The 18396-nt window shown below is 38.7% G+C and overlaps 1 protein-coding gene and 1 pseudogene across 2 annotated transcripts; one reads left to right on the top strand and one right to left on the bottom strand.

Annotated features, from left to right (window-relative positions):
- Positions 1–846: 846 nt before the first annotated feature.
- Positions 847–10114, bottom strand: LOC109084666 (annotated as a pseudogene).
- A 22-nt stretch (positions 10115–10136) lies between these two features.
- LOC109084713 (monocarboxylate transporter 4-like) lies at positions 10137–16275 on the top strand. Of its 2 annotated transcripts, none has more exons than XM_019099394.2 (5): positions 10137–10358; positions 13413–13655; positions 13848–13991; positions 14071–14838; positions 15057–16275. In XM_019099394.2, the coding sequence occupies exons 2-5, from the start codon at positions 13433–13435 to the stop codon at positions 15431–15433; spliced, it is 1512 nt and encodes a 503-aa protein (XP_018954939.2). In that variant the 5' UTR covers positions 10137–10358; positions 13413–13432; the 3' UTR covers positions 15434–16275. The 2 variants fall into 2 exon arrangements, with proteins under 2 accessions (XP_018954939.2, XP_018954941.2); XM_019099396.2 differs by lacking the exon at positions 10137–10358 and adding an exon at positions 11828–12172.
- Positions 16276–18396: the final 2121 nt, after the last annotated feature.

The following is an 18396-nucleotide window of genomic DNA, read 5'->3' as shown; positions in this document are numbered from 1 at the left end:
ACTGTAGCTGTTCCAGGGTAAATAAGCAGCTCTTTGAGTGCACCCCCCATGCTCACATTAAGAGGGGGTCTTTTTTCCACCAGACTGTGCTCTGGATCAGTCGGTTTGAGAATGATCTTTGAGTGCCGTGAAACTAAGAAAAACTAAATTTGGTGTAGGAAAAAATTTTTCATTCAGAAATTGCTAGTTCATTTCATAATTAATTACAAAGAAACAACAATAAAAAGAATTGAAATCTTGTAAAACATACTTTAATAATTTTGTTTTATTTACAACTTATTTAAAAGCTTTAGAGGGCACATGAAAAAAGTAAATTTTTCACATAAAGGTGATTGTTTTGCATCCCTTTTGTCCACTTTAGTCAATTTCCATAACTTCAATTCCAATTTTGTCTGTAATTGAACAGGATAAAACAAACTGAGGATGTTTTTTGTAGCAAGTAAAAATATTTGAATGTGTTGATATTCAGCAATGATTGTGGGGTGCCAGTGAATGATTTCTCAAATGAGTTGTATAACCAATCTGAATCAAGACAAAAACACACAAAGCATGGAGAATTTCCCCCCGGGACAAAATAATAAGCTTTGGGGTCTCTCTATTGAGAATCAAACTAAGGCTTCTTTAATCCCTTGGTAAAAAACGTGGATCAGCCCATTGTGATGGGGCAACAGCATAACAATGAGTGGTGAATTATGGTTGTTAACCCCATGTGGCCCATGGTGAAGCTTCAACAAAATAACAGAATATAGTTCCTTTATATCCCTCTTGAGCCAGGGATAATTCCTTATATAATTTAAAAACATTTGGAAATGGAACATTGCCAGTTCCTTCTGGATGAAAAAATACAACTGAAACCAATTATTATGCTTCAAAAGCAATACTAACCCTCCAGTTCTGCTTCTATCAGCTGTGCGCGGAGCCTGTTGCCCATTTCAATGAGTTGCCGTTTGTCCTGACTGAGGCTGGAGATCAATAGTGCAGCCTGTTTGAGCTTTGACTGAAGCGAAGCAACATCACCCACAGTGCCTCCTCTGATGAAACTCTGCAGCAGCAGCAGCTGTTTGTCTCGGGGACAAGTTCTCCTCCTGAAGCTGCTTTACCATCTCACTCTTGAAAACCGGACATACATTCTTGTTTAGGCAATCATAAAACATACTTCTGATAAGACACAATTCATGTCAGTAAAATGTAAGCGGCATAAGAAAATGACATATAATACACATTATATTAGCTTTGCTCAAATTATTATTAGGTACCTGATTTTTTTTGTACCTGATTAAGGACAATGGGCTCTCTCCTGCTTGCAAGGTCAACCTTCAGTGCTGAAACCTGGCCACATATATATATATATATATATATATATAATATATAGTAGTTTAAATAAAGAAAGGAATTATATTAATCAATGTCTCTTTAAGGCAGAAAGATCATGCCTTTATTTGCATTTACTACAAAAGTATTGGTTAAAGTTAAATTCTATATACTTAAAACTTGCCTGGTTGCCAAGTGTAACACTCTCTAGGTTGTGGAGCAAACTGCCTTTTTGGTACTCTTCAGCCTCCCGTCTCACTTCATTCAACTCCAGCTCAGCAGCTGCCACTCTTTGCTTCAGCCTTGCTTCTTCAGCTGCTGCTGCCCTCTTGTGATTTTCCAGCTCCAGACATAAGCTCTCATTCTCCATGTGTTTTGAGTGACACTGGAGAAATATAATCACATATACAGTATGTATTCAACTTTCCCTCTAACTCATCATGAAATGCCACAGAAGAGCATACTTATTAGAAAAAAAAGCAACTAGGGACTGCACATCATGTATACTTGCTCTCCGCTAACTGGTGTGTGTGTGTGTGTGTGTGTGTGTGTTAGCTGTTAATTTTTTTTTCCATCTAAACATGAATTACATCATATTATGGTTTTTTTTTTATAATTATAAGACGCCTGGGCAATGGACTAAAATTATTACTTGCTGGGGTAAACTGTTCCCACAGAAGACTCCAAATGAGCCAACCTCACTTCCTGTTTCTTTAGAGCAGCGGCACAGGCTACTTTCTCCACTCACAGCCCACCCTGCAAATACTCTTCTTTAGAACACTGTCCTCCTACCAAAATCTTATCTCACCTCATCTTTTCGCCAGTGGGGCGCAGAAAACAATCCACAGTAGTACACAAGTTTTAATTTTTAATCACCTATGGTCTCATTAAGTGATCTAATGTGGTTTTGAAGTTATGCATTGTCAGAGGAAACAGGGAATGCAAGGGCAGGAATGCTGTCAGTATTGACTGTCTTGAAAGACTTCTCTAACCGCTCCTCAAAATCACAACATTTGGCCTTAAGCTCCAGGATCTCTTTCTCCAGAGTCTGACTGTAGCCTGTAGTCCCTGAAATAGACAAATCACTGTCTTACAACAGGGTGGAGGTTAAATTTCCTGAGCCTTCTTTTGTAAGTGCATTATTGTCCTGCGATTTATGTTTTCTTTTACAAAGTATATAGTTTATAGTATATTACCCAGAATATTCTTTTAAAATGGCACATGGGGATCATTATTTCCCAACAAGTAGGGTAAAAATTTAGAAATTTCTGAAAGTGTTGAAAAATATGTCACAGAAATAATAAAATATTCTTTTAAGTTTCTTTCAAGACTCTCGTGTACCTGCAGTGCTGGGCTCTGGATTTACGGTCTGACTCTGAGCTATAGGCATCTGCTGGCTCAGGTTCTCCATCTCTTTCCTCATTTAAGCCACCACTGCTCTAAGAGTGCTGTTCTGCTGCTGGAGTCTCCTGATCTCTTCTGATGGGAAACTACTGCTGTCTACTGCAGATACCTGCAGATGCAGTTCACACAGTTTTATGTTATGTAAGAAAGTAATGAAACAATAAAATTATGTTATAAGCCAATTAGCAACCACTAGGTGGAGGCAAGAGATTGTGGCATGCTGACACACTTTTAAAGATCTGAATTTTCAATCAGTTAACAAGCTATTACAGGACTGAGCACACACCACAAACATAATAATGTGTGTGCTATTAAGATATGTATTACTTTACGGTCAGACTCGAAAAAATGCAGGCTGGCAATTTAAAGTGCTGATACATAAGCTAATTTATACTATGCTGAATATATGGATACCTGGCATTATGGGATAGAACCACTGATCTAAATATGACTGTTCTATATATATATATATATATTCTCTATTATATATCAGTGGATAGAACCTTTCCTTGGACATAATGTCCAGGGAGATTGTGAACTTTCACAGCAACATTCTATGAGGGTCAAGCATCTTCTGCTGATATGCTATTTAAAGTCTCGTAAATGTTTCATACTAAATTACCTACCAAAACAGCTGACAAGGCTGATCTGAACAGCTAAATGTGACATATAACTTCAGAATAGCTGTAATAGCATTGCACCTAGTGGATTTCATCTATAGTTCTATTTAATGAATGAAAGAGCAGGTCTTACATGAAATAAATGATGTGGATGTTGATAATGTCTGCTGTTTTATTTAAATAGTAACTTAAGCTACATTTTCTAAGCAACTAGACAGACAATCCTCCAGGGGCAAGTTAGGGTCAGATGATTCGCTTCATATGCTGTGTGACTCCTTCTATTCAGACACTTTGGCATGAAAGCCAGAGAACTGTTGGATGAGATGCCACCAGATCTTTAGATGTCATCATACCACATGTGTTTGTTTTACTAAAGTACATTCTAAATGGTAATGTGTTCCTTCACAGTATTAAATATCAGTCTGAATGGTGTAACAGAGAAAGCTGTGTGTGGTCTAACCTGAATTCCTGTTAGTGCTAATTTGGTTCCACGTAATGCCTGATCTCGCTCTACAGTGACACTTTTCAGCAGTGTCACCATCTCCTGTAACTCTCGTTCTTAGGGCACATACCAAAATATAAATCATTACATCCTTCTACAGAACAACCTTATGAATAAGATAAAGTCCAGAAGCTTGTGGGAAACACTAACTGATTAGAAAATATAGGTCACAAATATATGTCATAAAATACATTTTTGTGTTAAATATGAACTACAGGTTATGTTTACATTTTCTTTCTTCATGAAATTATTTTATTTTTAATATTTAAGAGAATATGTTTGTATTTTACGGTGTCTGTGCATCAGCTCACCTGGTCTCTGGCCTGTGTACGGCTTTGGGTGAGCTCCTCGCTCCTCAGGTAGTGCTCAGAACGCACCTCCTCACAACGCTGGAAAGATCATCTTTAAGAGCTGAACACACACAAAAGGCATTACAAAGTCACAATTATGAGTGGGAAACTCAGAACGTTCTTTAAGCCCAGAATTTCCTAGTTGGGGGCGTGTCAGTGAATAAACATGTTGGATGCAATGGATGCAGCACCTACACTGACAACAATAAATTTGTTGAAATTAATGATTTTATTTTATTTTTTTATAAAACTATCTAATTTACATGTACAAATAAGGCAGTATTGTATAATTAGGATGGAATATATAGTGATTTAATCTACAGCACTTTAATAAATAAAGTTAATCTTTAAAAACACTGATTACTTTACACTGTTAAATGTAATCTTAGATTTTTATAATTATATACATTTTATAGTGTACATTATAATTACAATGTGTTTTAGTATTTATTAATTTATTTTGAACAAAAGTAGTATAGAATTTTATATCAGACACTCATTGGCTATTATTGACTTTTATTGGTCATAACAAAAAAAAAAAAAATGTATCAGCCAGAATTTTAATATTGATGCTTCCGTACTCTTACTTTTATTTCTCACAGTACAATGCAGTTAAACAATTTAAATGTTGTATAAAAGGTATGCAATTATTATTATCCTGTGACCCCTCACCTTTCTATATCCTCTTTACAACCTTTTCAGCTCTGCTCTCCCTTTGGCTTCTCTCTCCCCGGCAGAAAGCAGCTCTGTATCCTTGGCAACATTTTCTTTTGAGATCTGCGTGATGCAAGTATCCCAGCCAGATCGAGTTGTTTCCAGCTGCACTCTGAGCCTTCATTATCAAATAAGACAGGGGTTCTCAAACCTCTCCATGAAGTACCCCCAGCACTGCACGTTTTACAAATCAACTTCAGGTCTTGCAGTCTCCACTAATGAGCTGATGAGTTGAATCGGGTATGATAATTCAGCGAGCCATACAATATGTGCAGGGCAGGGGGTACTCCAGGACAGGTTTGAGAACCACTGAAATAAGAGATTCAAATCTAAAGCGGATCTGGTTGCAGCTGTGGTAACAAACACAAGTTAAGTCTCTCAACTGAGTACAGATAAGGCCATGTTGTCTGTCTTAACCTATGCATCTTACATCGTTAAATTATAAGCACAGAAACATTAGGAGCACTTGTTACCTTGAGGCCTTGAATTTTAAACATGTTATGTAATCCTAGTGCTCAGACACCCACACATTTCCTCTCAATGTATTTACACTAATTTAGTCATCAGCAGGAGTCGCATAATGCATCTCCCTTCTATATACACAAATGGACCATTTCAAATTTCATGAAAAATTTAAATCTGTATGCAATAATATGTACTCCAAACAGCTGAAGTATTTCTTGCCAAGTAAAAATGAACCACTGAACATTTCTGTGAATAGTAATTTCGATATTGTGTGTCTTACTCAAGTATCTGCTGGTCTCGGTGATGAAGATCATCCATATAGCTCTTTTCTCTCCTCTCCTGTTCCACAATCATCATGTCCAGTTGGGCTTGCAATTCTGAGATCTCTTGGAGCTCCCTGGCATTAGCCTCTCTTATGAGACCCAACGCGTCCTCTTTCACCCGAGACCTTCGTTCCAGCTCTGCATGTCTGCACATATCAAATTTCAAAACATCAAGAGCAAGACATGCTGACCTACCCAGCGTAATCTGAGCTATGCATAATAATCATCCAAAGAAAGGTTCATGACCTCAAATGTTTTTCATTGGTCATTAGGATCTAAAAACGTTCATGTCATTTGCATTTACTGTATCTTTATGTGTAATAACTGGATTTGACAGGGGTAGTACTTGCTTCCTGCTGTAGGCTTCTTGCTCTTTTTTTTTTATAATTGTTTTAGTTTGTCTTCAAACTCTTTTATCATGTAGAACAGTAATCATGATTGATCTTCTTATATTCAACATTCAAAAAGAAATGCTTTTTAGCACACAGTTTACCAGTTTACCTGGAGTCTTTCATTGTTGTGGTGTTCTTTAAGTCCTTGTCTCTGCACTGGATCTCTTTTTGAGCCTGCTGGTAAAGTTCTTCAGAGGCCTGTGAATTTTGGCGTGGACCTCCAGCTTTTTGCTCAATAGCTTTTCCTGGACAATTTAATATTATTACTTAACTCAAAATTATCCTTGCAGAAGATCACTCATGCCAGAATTATACGATGGCCAAAAGTATACCTGAACACTACATCTAAAATATGTTCTCTAACAGCTTCTACTGTTCTAGAAATGTTTTCCAAACTAGGTTGGAACCTGGCTGTGGGAATATGCCACGTTTCAGATGTACTGTATGAGTTCAGGCACTGACATTTAGGTAATGGTGCCTAGGGTCCTGTTTGGCGTTTCAATTTATCAACATACAGTAGTTTTGATCATGTAGTGTCTAAAGCAATGGTTCGTAACCAGGAGACCTCAGCAAGGCCTTAGATTCAAAGTTGACATCCACTGGTCTAAATGGGCCTGACTTCCAATATAAAGTTTATAATAGGTTTGATGTGATATGGGTCTTACTTTGAGCTCATGTGAAAGAACCACACTGTTCATTTCATCCAGCTTCAGATGGAATTCATGCACCCGCTTCCTCATCTCACTGTCAAAATCTGCCATCATTTCCTGTTGTGGATTGCAATTTACAAGATTCACCGTATTTAATTGATATTGTTTAAACTAATAATGCAGGCAAAAAGAGATTTACAAAACACATATATGTCTGTGCTTATAAAACACTCAAATGTCAAAAGTCAAGCGACAACAACAACACTGAGGACTGAGCAATAATCTATTTTTGAAATGACCTACACCCTAAATAGCTTTAGTTCACCGACATTATCTGTGATCCTTCACGGCCTTATCATTTTACTTTACAGACTGAGTGAGGTGAGGATTGCTTTAGCGATTAGTTGACATAGCTCAACAACTAAGAACTCCCTGCCAGCTGGAACCCCTTTAGGTCAGTGGTTTTACTTTAAATAACACACAATGTCCTGGCATTAATCCCAGGACATCCACTTTGTGGACTAATTTTTAGACCAGAAACAGCATCATAACTGAAAATATGCAAGACAAATAAAGATATTACAGCTTTAGATCTTGTAACTTCAATTTAGGAATGGGCCATAATAGATGTCTAGTCAGTTAATCAAGTCAATTTTTTTTATTTTTTATTCTGTGGCTGTGTTTTTAGTGTGTTACAGCCACCTGTGTGCAGACAGATATCTTTGGCCATTACAGTACATCTTGCAGTGTTTTTGAATGTCCTCTGCGCAGGCATTGTAACGTGTCTAGTTAAATATAGTCCAGCTTTTTTAAACATACGACCCCCTGTGTTTTTGAACACAATAAATGTTGCGTAATCTTGCGGGTTGCGCCATACCTGTTTCTGCAGTGCCAGCTCACCATCGGACTCTCTAATTCCCTGCCGAAGATCCCGTTTCAATGTTTCATTCTCCTCCTGAAGTTTCTGAATCTCATATTCCATCATGCTAAAAAGCCAGAACAAATTTCATCAAAATTCCACAAAAAGCAAATTTAGAAATCAGTGTGGATGACCAAATATAGATGATCCTGAGAAACAAGGCCATACCTCTGGACTCTTTCAAAGTTGACTCTATGCTCGATTCCCCTCCTCTGACATTGCATTTCTATATCCTCCTTTACCCTTTACTGCTCCTCCAGGGCATCCTGAAGTTTTGCTGTCTCAATCCTCAGCTCACTGATATCTTCCCGCCTTACACTCCCTTACGTCTGAGCGCGGGCTGCCAAGGCACCATAACGCTCCAGCTCTTTGTCCCTCTCCTCCAACACACATAGTTTATACTTGAAGTCATCCCTCAAGCAGAGGAAACACTCTCTCGGGGTGGACAGCTCTGATGTGGCTTCATTTAGAGCAGTCTCCAGTTGTCGAATCCACAAAGCCTTAAGTTCTTTCCATTCTCTTTCTTTACAAGCCAGCTGGGCCTCCAGTTCAACAGCTTCCTGCATGGTTACGAAGCAAATGTTGAACAGCTGGGCACTGAAACACTTGACATCCTGTTAAGCAAATCTGTAGACACAAGAAGTGATTACAAAGTGCTCCTCAGAACAAGTTTATAAGTAAACATGTTAAATGAAACCCTACACATCATATAAAGCCATAAATTGGTTAAAAGGGCATCTGATAATGGCATGTATTTTAAGTTGTATCCGAAAAGAATAAAAACAACTGACGTAAAAGTTCAGCTACAAGGAGAAACATAAGTCCTTCCCGCCAAAATACTGAACCGTCACAAAAAACAAGCTATTTTAAACAATTTCAACAGAATTAGAACTACTTCATTCAATAAAATTGTTACTCACTTTCACGCGTATATCAGCCCAAGAATAAATGAAGAGCCTAGTATTTACTTCGGTTAGCTTGCACTGCGAATATTGTTTTATTTTATGCTCTTGTCATAAGTTCAGATGACCGGAACTGTGTAAAAGTCAAAATACACATCAGCTGCTCCCGAAGGAATATGTCTAAAATAGTTTGCATTTAACGTTTAGGTTAGCTAAGCTAACAAGCTAAGGCTTAGCAGGAGTTCTAGCTCGGTGCCACCCACAGTCTATGGTGCCACCACAACTCCATATTGCTATGGCAACAATGGGCGTCTGCAGCAACATCCGTTTCTATGGTTTCCCAGATGAATGAGTTCCCTTTTTTATGTTACAACTGAGCGTCATTTGCTTACTTTGAAAGTCGGAAATTGTGAGTTCACTTCTGATTAAGCTCTATTTATGACATGACTATCATTTCCCGCTATAAAAGTTATAAAACGTTTCCGATACGTTTGTTTGAAAATAAATATTAAATAAATAAATAATTAAAGGTTCATAAATAAGAAATAGAAAATTCTGTTATTTTGAATTGTATTTTTGGTTAAGTTACGTAACGTTATACTACTAAACGTTTCTGACAATGTTCTACAAAGGACGTTTTACGTTACAGACTCCGGCACGTCTGTCAGGCTTAAGTACATTGTGTACCTCCCCGCCAGAGGTATAAGACAAGTTGAAACTAAGTTTTCACAAAGTTGTAAACCTGTGATACAACTTTTCCTGCGGCTTACAAAACTGTACAAAAGCGACTGACGCAAAGGGGAAATAAGACACCTTCACGTGCTTTCTACCTGCCTGCTGTCACGTTCTAACTTGTACCTGTACTTAGTGTATAAATGATTAATTTTCTATCATTTATTGATAAGAATGTAGCATGTAAATAATTTCTTAGTCTTATTAAGATGGATGCTTCCTCCTTTCAGTTTTTGTAATATCTGCCTGTATGTTTTACACTCATTCACCAATCTCTACAAAACCAACAGCTGTCATACTGTAGCGTTCTCAGACAAGGACGAGGCGTTTTAATGTACCATGATTATTTGGGCTGTTGTCGGCCACAAACCACGCCATACACACCACGACTTCTAAGAGAACCGCACTTCTCTGTCCCATCCTTCTCTCTGTTTCTCCTCACACACACACACACGGGCGGAGCATCTTTTCACATCCAACTCGAACATTCAGTAACAGTTCACAACACAAAAATGAATAAAGTGCAACATTAACATTAAGCACAACAACAATTAGAACATGCTACAATACATAATATAACCACAAACACTGTATCTAAAGACGTGTTTTGAGTTGTTGATAAATAACTGAAATGCAAGGAAGTGTCATCACCCTGTTTTGCAACTCTTCAGTTTTACCTGAGTCACTATGATGTGGGGAGGAAATGCGAAGTATATATATATTTGTTCAGCACCCAGCTAAGCTAATGAGAAACAAAATTGATGCTTCATATATGGAGGGAAGGTCCATAAATCCCACGAGCACATGGTTTGAATAGGAACAAGAGAGAAGAGAGCGGTGGGGAAGCGCACGTACTGCCCGAGCTCACACAGACAGCCGCATCATTGGCTGCACGTCAGTGTGGCACAAGTGTGTCATCGGTGATAGAACAAGCTACAGCCAGATCAGCGCCACAGTCAGCTGAGCGGATCTCATTCAATGCCTCTTCAAATGATGTGTGCCGTGCGAACGTGATGGTCCTGGTCCCAGAAGGGCATCATCAGTGAAAAACCTTAATCACAGAGCATCGTTAAGGTATGTATATAAGACCGATGCGTTTAAATATGTCAACATCTGTTCTAAGATAACGATTGGGTGATTTTGCGCATGCTACGTATGCATGCGTGCGTCGTCGGAATGGGGATGCTGAATGCCGGTTGCATGCTGTGGAGACTGACTGATGACTGGTTTTGGTTCAGAAACACAAAGAATATTCTTTTGTCAATTTATCGTTGAAAATATACACCGTGTTACAGAATAGAAACATTTCTAATTAAGTGTAACCACATACCGATACAATTGTCATATTTGATACTAGTCTGATATAGTGTGATCATCGAGTAGTTGTGGCTATTATAGTGCTACAATTGTTTAAATGAGAACATTTGTACTTGAGGATGGCATATATATGGCAGTGCCAGTGTATTGGTGAAGGAGAGAGAGTATAAAAGTCACGTTTAGCACGTAGACCAGAAAGCGCCGTGCATCAGGTGATCTTGATGCAAATATTAAAACAGAGAATTACATAATAATTAATGTAAACATGAAGTGTACGAATTTTACATGCAGTAACTTACAGGGGAGTTGATTTTATAAAGGTATTTCGACAGGAAATTTGTCTTTAGAAACAGTTAACCTCTGTGACGTATTTAAATCTATGACGTTGTCGGCGTACTATCCTGAAATGAACCAAAATACTCAATCAGCCTACTGTTTCTGTGGTTACCAGCTCAAGTATATATAATCAGGTGTGAAATCATTTGTGTTATATTAAGAACTGACCTGTGTAGATTATTGTGTGGGGAGGCGGTATATATAATGAAGGTATGTGTAATGTGTATATAATCTGCCTTAATTCCCTTCTCAGACTTAACTTTATCACTATATCCAGGGTGCGATTTGCCGGGGGGGAAATCCCCCCCCTCCCCCCTCTGGTCTATGCATCCCTGCCTCTGCTGAATAACTTTTATCCCCAGTGGGGATAAAAACATCACGCAAACCCGCTCTGACGTCCCGATCTGAATCAAATGATTCGCGATACACGCTTTGAAGTCCCGATCTGAATCAAATGATTCGCGATACGCGATCCGATTAGAGCGCTTCGAAACAGTGAATCATTTTGCGACGCAATGGTTTAACTGATTCGGAGTTTCAAAAACCTCCGTTGTGTTCTTTGCTCGCTTTCTCTATGTAATTTGTTGTTTGAATAACCGTGGACATTAAATCATTACAATTAATAGGCCTACCGTAGGCTTACAATGTTTTTATTAAACTGAGATCACACTAAATACAATTTCCGTCGTATTAAAAACATTTCATAAAAATTTTCAAAAGCACCCCCCCCTCTGTTTTTTTCACAAATCGCAGCCTGACTATATCCAATACCATTCAGAACTATAATCATAAAAAACAATGACAAATTAGCAGATTTATATATAGGATATACATTGAGTAGATGTTTGAAAATCCAAAATAAATAAATAAATCCATAATCTTCTTGTCATTGCATTGCGACTGACAGATTGAAATAAGCCGTTTCACTAATTAGTATGGACCTGACAAGAAGCATCCATAATTAACAACCAGCCCAGTGCCAGCTGTGACCTGTTTCAGAGAAACAATTCAATGGCCTTTCTAAAATGAATCCTAACCCTGCATAGCACACATAATTTGAATCCCAACTCCATATTCTGTTTAAAAATCCCATGGAGAAATGCCAGGGTCTTAATTTAGGCTGGTAGGTAGAGGTGTGCCCCTCAACTCACACCCCTTGCTTGCCCCTAGCGGTAGATATGTGGGAAGGTTTAGAACAGTGAGAGACAAATCAGTTTTCACGGACCTTAAGCAATGTAGGTCGAACATGCATCGGTTGCATGACCTTTTCTTATAATGTAGCTCTTCTACATCACAGTTCTTAATCAACTTATTTCCACTGTGTAACATGTTGAACAAATCCTTTTCCTATTTTCATTGTATGCCACTAATAGTAAGTTTTTAAGATTTAAAAGTTTTGAATGCATCTGAACACACTTTTACCACACCACTTCTAAAGATGGCTTAAATTGTCTTATGCTATTTTAGTGGTAATAGTTAAGTGGTTTAACTTACTATTTTAAAAACATTTTAAAAACATTTTTTGTTTATTATATGTATATAGTACACAATGCCATATAGTTGTTCTTGGTATGCAGATGAATAGTTTCAGAGTTCACATATTGATTAAAGTACTGTGTCTACAGTGGACCAGGTGTCCGTTAGCTTGTTTTAAAATGAGTATGTATTCGCATACATTGACCAGTTGCTTTAGTTTTAATGAGTCACGGAGCAGTCTTGCCCTTTAAATAGGTCAATATAGGAAGGCTGAGCATTCTGTCATGGCTTTTTATAGCAGCATGTGATGAATGTCACATTATCTTCACGTTGTTCAAATCAAGTTGTGGTGCATCTGTGGTTTTATTTATTTTTTGCTAAATGGGTAGAAATGAGAAAAACAAACTCTCAAGCAAGATGTCAGATGTCTTCAGGAAGTTGGGTAGCCATCAAGTGCTGTCTGGCAGCTCCTCCTGTTGAGAGACATTTGAAAGGGCACAACAGTTCAGTCATTGCATAGTAGGTTACAGAAGTGTTTTGCTAATTCTGGTCTTGGAGCGCCCCCACATTACACATTTGGATTCCTTCCCCATTTATTGCCCATGATTCAACTCCTCAGGTCGTTAGTTGAGTGCTCATGAACTGAATTAGGTGTGTAAAATAAGGGACACAGAAAGTACAGAGCTGGCAGTGTCCCAGGATCAGGATTGGGAAACTCTGGGTTAGAAGCCACATAATTATCTGTGATCTAAAATAAAAACTGCCTGTGATGCCAGGTTTCTTACAAGTTGTTACTTGGTGGTGAGTTTTAATGTGTGCCAGGCAAACAGTACAAATGTACAGGGATACTTCGTAAACGAGTACTATTATCCATAAACATTAGTGGGTCTTTTTTTAGTCATGTTGTGACCAATCAGTATTCTAACTTTCCTGTTGAAATAAACAGTAGCACCATCAATGACACATTTTATGAGACTGTTTCTTGTCTTTTTGTTGCAGTTGCGATCTGACAAAGCATCATGGGAGGAGCGGTTGTAGACACTGGTGACAGTGGGGTCAAGGCACCTGATGGAGGATGGGGTTGGGCTGTCCTCTTTGGCTGCTTCGTTATTACAGGCTTCTCCTACGCCTTTCCCAAAGCGGTCAGCGTCTTTTTCAAAGAACTTATCCGGGAGTTTGGAGTGGGCTACAGTGACACTGCTTGGATCTCCTCCATACTTCTTGCAATGCTTTATGGCTCAGGTACAGAAGTCCACTGGCAGCAGGGATGGATGAGAATGTTTTGTAGCTAAGTGGGTTTTCAAACTGCAGGTCCACAAGAGGGTTCTAGGTGGTCTGTGGAACACTGACATTTTGGAAGGACAAAAGTATTTTCATCCTAATCTGTCTGGGAATTTATGATTCTGCATGCTAATAGTAGTTTGCTTGTTGCAGGGCCCATATGCAGCATCCTAGTAAACCGGTTTGGGTGTCGCCCTGTGATGATGGTCGGGGGCCTTTTTGCCTCGCTGGGCATGATTTTAGCATCCTTTGCAACCAACATCATCCACATCTATATCTGCACAGGAGTCATAACAGGTGAGTAAAGTTTTGTGATTGCTTATGAAATTCTGATGTACTTCAATGTATTAACATTTTCAAATATGATGTACTCCAGGTTTGGGTCTTGCTCTGAACTTTCAGCCATCCCTCATCATGCTGAACAGATATTTCAGTGAGAAAAGGCCCTTGGCCAATGGGTTAGCTGCAGCTGGAAGTCCCGTGGCTCTGTGCTGTTTGTCTCCTCTTGGTCAGGTTCTTCAATACAAGTATGGTTGGCGTGGAGGCTTCCTCATCCTTGGAGGGATTCTACTTAATTGCTGTGCATGTGGGGCCCTCATGAGACCCTTGATAGCACCGAAAACAAGCGAGGTGGATGAAAAGGAAACCAAACCCAAACCAAAGCCCAAGCTTCTTGACTTTACCGTCTTTAGAGATCGTGGCTTTTTGATTTACACTGTGGCTGCGGCCATCATGGTGTTAGGTCTGTTTGTGCCTCCTGTGTTTGTGGTAAGCTATGCCAAGGAACTGGGTAATGAGGACACCAAGTCTGCCTTGCTGCTCACCATACTAGGGTTCATTGATATCTTCGCCAGGCCAACATGTGGTATCATCGCTGGGCTCAAGTGGGTTCGGCCACGATGTGTTTATCTCTTCAGCTTCGCTATGATATTTAATGGAATCACTGATCTCATCGGCTCCATGGCCAAAGACTATCCATCTCTCGTGGTGTTCTGCATCTTCTTCGGTATCTCCTATGGCATGGTTGGAGCCTTACAGTTTGAAGTGTTGATGGCCATTGTGGGGACAGAGAAGTTCTCCAGTGCCATCGGCTTGGTGCTGTTGGTTGAAGCCTTTGCTGTGTTGGTGGGACCACCTGGAGCAGGTCAGTGCTGCAGTTAATTTTTTATGTTCTGTAGTTTCTGTGCTGTTAAAAAAGTCATAAGATACGCAGTGAATCAAGTAGTAAGTTGTCCCAACAATAACCGTTGCAGCTCATACGTCATTGATATGTTTGCCCTGGTGACCTGTCAGGACCGCCACCACCAACTGGCTGATCCATGTGGGACGTTTTTGTCATAGTTCTCTTGTTTCATTTCACAGGTCGTCTTCTGGATGCCACAAATAACTACATGTTCGTCTTCCTGCTGGCGGGGTGTGAGGTGGTTCTCTCGGCCCTTGTGCTCGCAATCTGTAACATGCTCTTCATCAAAAGGAAGCCCGAACAGCCTGACCCTCCAGCCAAGATGGAGATGGCCATTATCGACACTGAGATGGACGAGCTCAACAAAGCACCAAAGAACGACCAAGACAATGGAGGTGGTGAAAATGGGAAGAAGCAAGCCGTTGAACAGGAAGCAATGACAAAATCTGATGATAAAAGGGTTGAAGAGCCTGAAAGCATAGGGACGGACTCAATAGAGGTGGAGACGGCTTCCAAAAACGTGACTGAACCAAACGGTGTGGTTGTAGAAACCTGAAATCCTCTCTGTGAAGATACTAGAACAATAGACATGACAGAGCTTCCCTTGTAGGACTCCTGGACATGCGTTTGATGTTGTAGTGTATGCTTTATGTATCGCACTTCAAATGTGGTTGCAAAGGACTGCTTTCAGACCTGCTCTCCAGTTCAGGATTCAGCCATTTTTAAGCAGATCACCACCTTGTATGTTAGCAGATATGTCAGGATGTGTTCTCAAACTTGCATTCAAAAAATATTTTATTTATACTGTGGCACCAGTTTTTAGGCCAGTAAACACTCCACATCAGAGCAGGTCACTAGCATTATACTGAATATTACCAGCTTGCTTCTTTGTGGCATTCAGTGTTTGCTAATGTGGTTTGTTGGTTCATAGTACCTTTTATCGTCCCACTGTAACATTTTAAACTGGTCCTGGGAGAGCACAGGATTGTATTAAACTCCTGCATTTCAGACAAATGGAACAAGATTAACCTGTACGACACGGAAATGGAGATCCTAGATAGTCTTTTTAAAATAGGAAACATTCTTGAGTGTAGAGTTCAGAAATTATTTTTTTTTTTTTTTTGTGTAATGGTCCAATGTATATATAACTATTGGAGGACAAAGCTGTTACATTTTTAGTGGTATTTTATTTTTTTGCTCTTCTGTTCATTTCGACCTTCTTGTTTAGATTCAGTATTTATATAAAAGTGTCATATTTGTATTTTATTCATCTAAATGTCCAGACCAACTGCATCTATAAGAAGAGGACCACAGCTTGTACTTGTGGACATGTTGGTAATGGAACATTTTCATTAATTCAATCACTCAGAAGGTGTTTTTTTTTTTTTTTTTTTTTTTTTGAAAACCAAATAGTACTACAGGATTTATGAAAAATGGTGGTATGGATAAAACCCTGTTAAACATTACCTTATTTCTTTCACCAACAGTTTGAGTAGGGACCCTCTATGTTGTTAAAGACACTTGAGCTATTTTTGGTTGTGCCTTTTTTGTAACCGTACAGAATTTGTGAATCATTTTTAGAAATAAATACATCCTTCACTCTCCACTGAACCTTGACTCATTTTTATGGTGTTGCAGTGGTTTAACAATATGTGTTTTTTTTTTTTTTTTTTTTTTTTTTAAATCTGAACAGTGATTCTAGTATCTTTTTGAACTCAAACCCAACATGACTCAATCAGCTACTTCACTGGTGTTCGATACAAAATTATGTATTAAATTACTTCGTGAACTGAATGGTTTGAAATCATGGTAGCTAGTAATCGTAATAGAAAGGTAAGTCAGTGAAAACTGACCACACCGTTTACTCAAACACCATTCAGATCCTATTAGCACAGGATTTGTGTAGTATTTTTCAGTCCAGATGGTGTCCATCTGTAACTGCATCTAAACTAGCATGTTCATCGGTCCTGAACATCTGAAGTTCAGATCTAAACTTGCTTTAACAATCAAGTGAACATAATGTTAAGCTAAAGTAAGCTGACACAAATTCGCTATTGCATTGTTAATGAAGAGTAGCTAAAGTACTTTTTCAGACTCAAATAAGCGGAGCAAGATATTGCACATTGTTTTCTATGCTGACAGTCAAAGCAATTTTGGATGTTTCAGTGCAACTATGCAATCAGATGCATACAAGACAAAAAAATAGATTACAGATGCATGCGAAGAGAAGAGCAGGAAAAATAGAAAGACAAAAGGCAGTAGGATAGTGGGTTAAAGGAAAGACAGATGTAGCTCCATGGCTCCTTGAGAATTAAATCCATCATGAGAAATTCACAGTGACAGAAATAGTGGGTTTCTCTACTGCCCGAGGTATCAATGGCAGTAACTGTGATACTGGCATGAACTACACAGCCCAATGCTTTCTAGAAAACAGGACAAGTTTTTTTTTTTTTTTAAACCTTAATGGTGAATAACCAAAACCAACTACATTTGTCTATACCCTATGCACAGAATTTTTAAATTCAAGTAAAATTACATTTGCAAATGACAGCCCAGAACAAAGCAACTTGCCCCAATAATAATTTTCACATTTAATATTTAAAAGAAAAAGACAACCACAAGCAAATACAAGTAATTAATTTATTTACACTGTTTAAAATACACAAATACGGTGGTAATACAAATTCTTACAGAACTGACAAATTGGCATGACTACCACAAAAGTATGTGGAGCCCAAAATAGCCACAGGCTTCAAAATGGGGGCGAATCAGATGAAAAATTTCACCCAGGAAGTTGCCAATGTCCCCTTACAGATGACAGGGGATCAAGATGACCAGACCAGCTTTCAAGGTGCATTAGAGAAGCCACATCAGTGCTGGAATATTTCGTAAATGAAAAAAAGAAAAAAGAAAAAAAAAAAATCACTAAACATTAGAGCAAGACTTTGATTCATTTTCATTCTTTCAACCTTTGCAAGACACAAGCGATAACTCTAACGAATGATTTTTCACTTCTAAAACACACATCTGAACCATCAGAACAAAAAACTTGCAGTAAAGCACAGCCAACCTTTTCAAAAGACACATCATATAGAATTTCTAAGCATGATCTCCGTTTATGAGTCAAAACAACATCCTCAAGAGTCAAAGTTCATGCTCAGAATGCATGAAACCCCCAAAGTCTGGCACTTCATTGTTGTGGCTTTATGAAAGATTTCATAAAAATAACTGGTGATAACTTTCAGACTCAAACCATCTGCAGTCAATTCATAGTCTTTCTGAAGAATCGCATGGATACATTTACACGATTATTTTACAGTTATTTCACAGCTTAGAAACAGAAGACAATAATGGGGGCGGCAGTATTGTACAGTTAAAGAGATCAATATAGCAGACAAAAACAGGTGAAGTTCACAGGGTCCCACTGTGAGGACGTGTACGAGTGAAAACCACGCTGTGGATTCATTTTACCATGAGCGATGTAGTATGCTGGGATTTTGGCCCCTTTGTGGTCCATCC

Source organism: Cyprinus carpio, chromosome A12, assembly GCF_018340385.1.
Source record: "Cyprinus carpio isolate SPL01 chromosome A12, ASM1834038v1, whole genome shotgun sequence".
NCBI classification, from domain to species: domain Eukaryota; kingdom Metazoa; phylum Chordata; class Actinopteri; order Cypriniformes; family Cyprinidae; genus Cyprinus; species Cyprinus carpio.
Note: the sequence above shows the minus strand (reverse complement) of the source record. Positions and strands in the feature narration are given on the sequence as shown.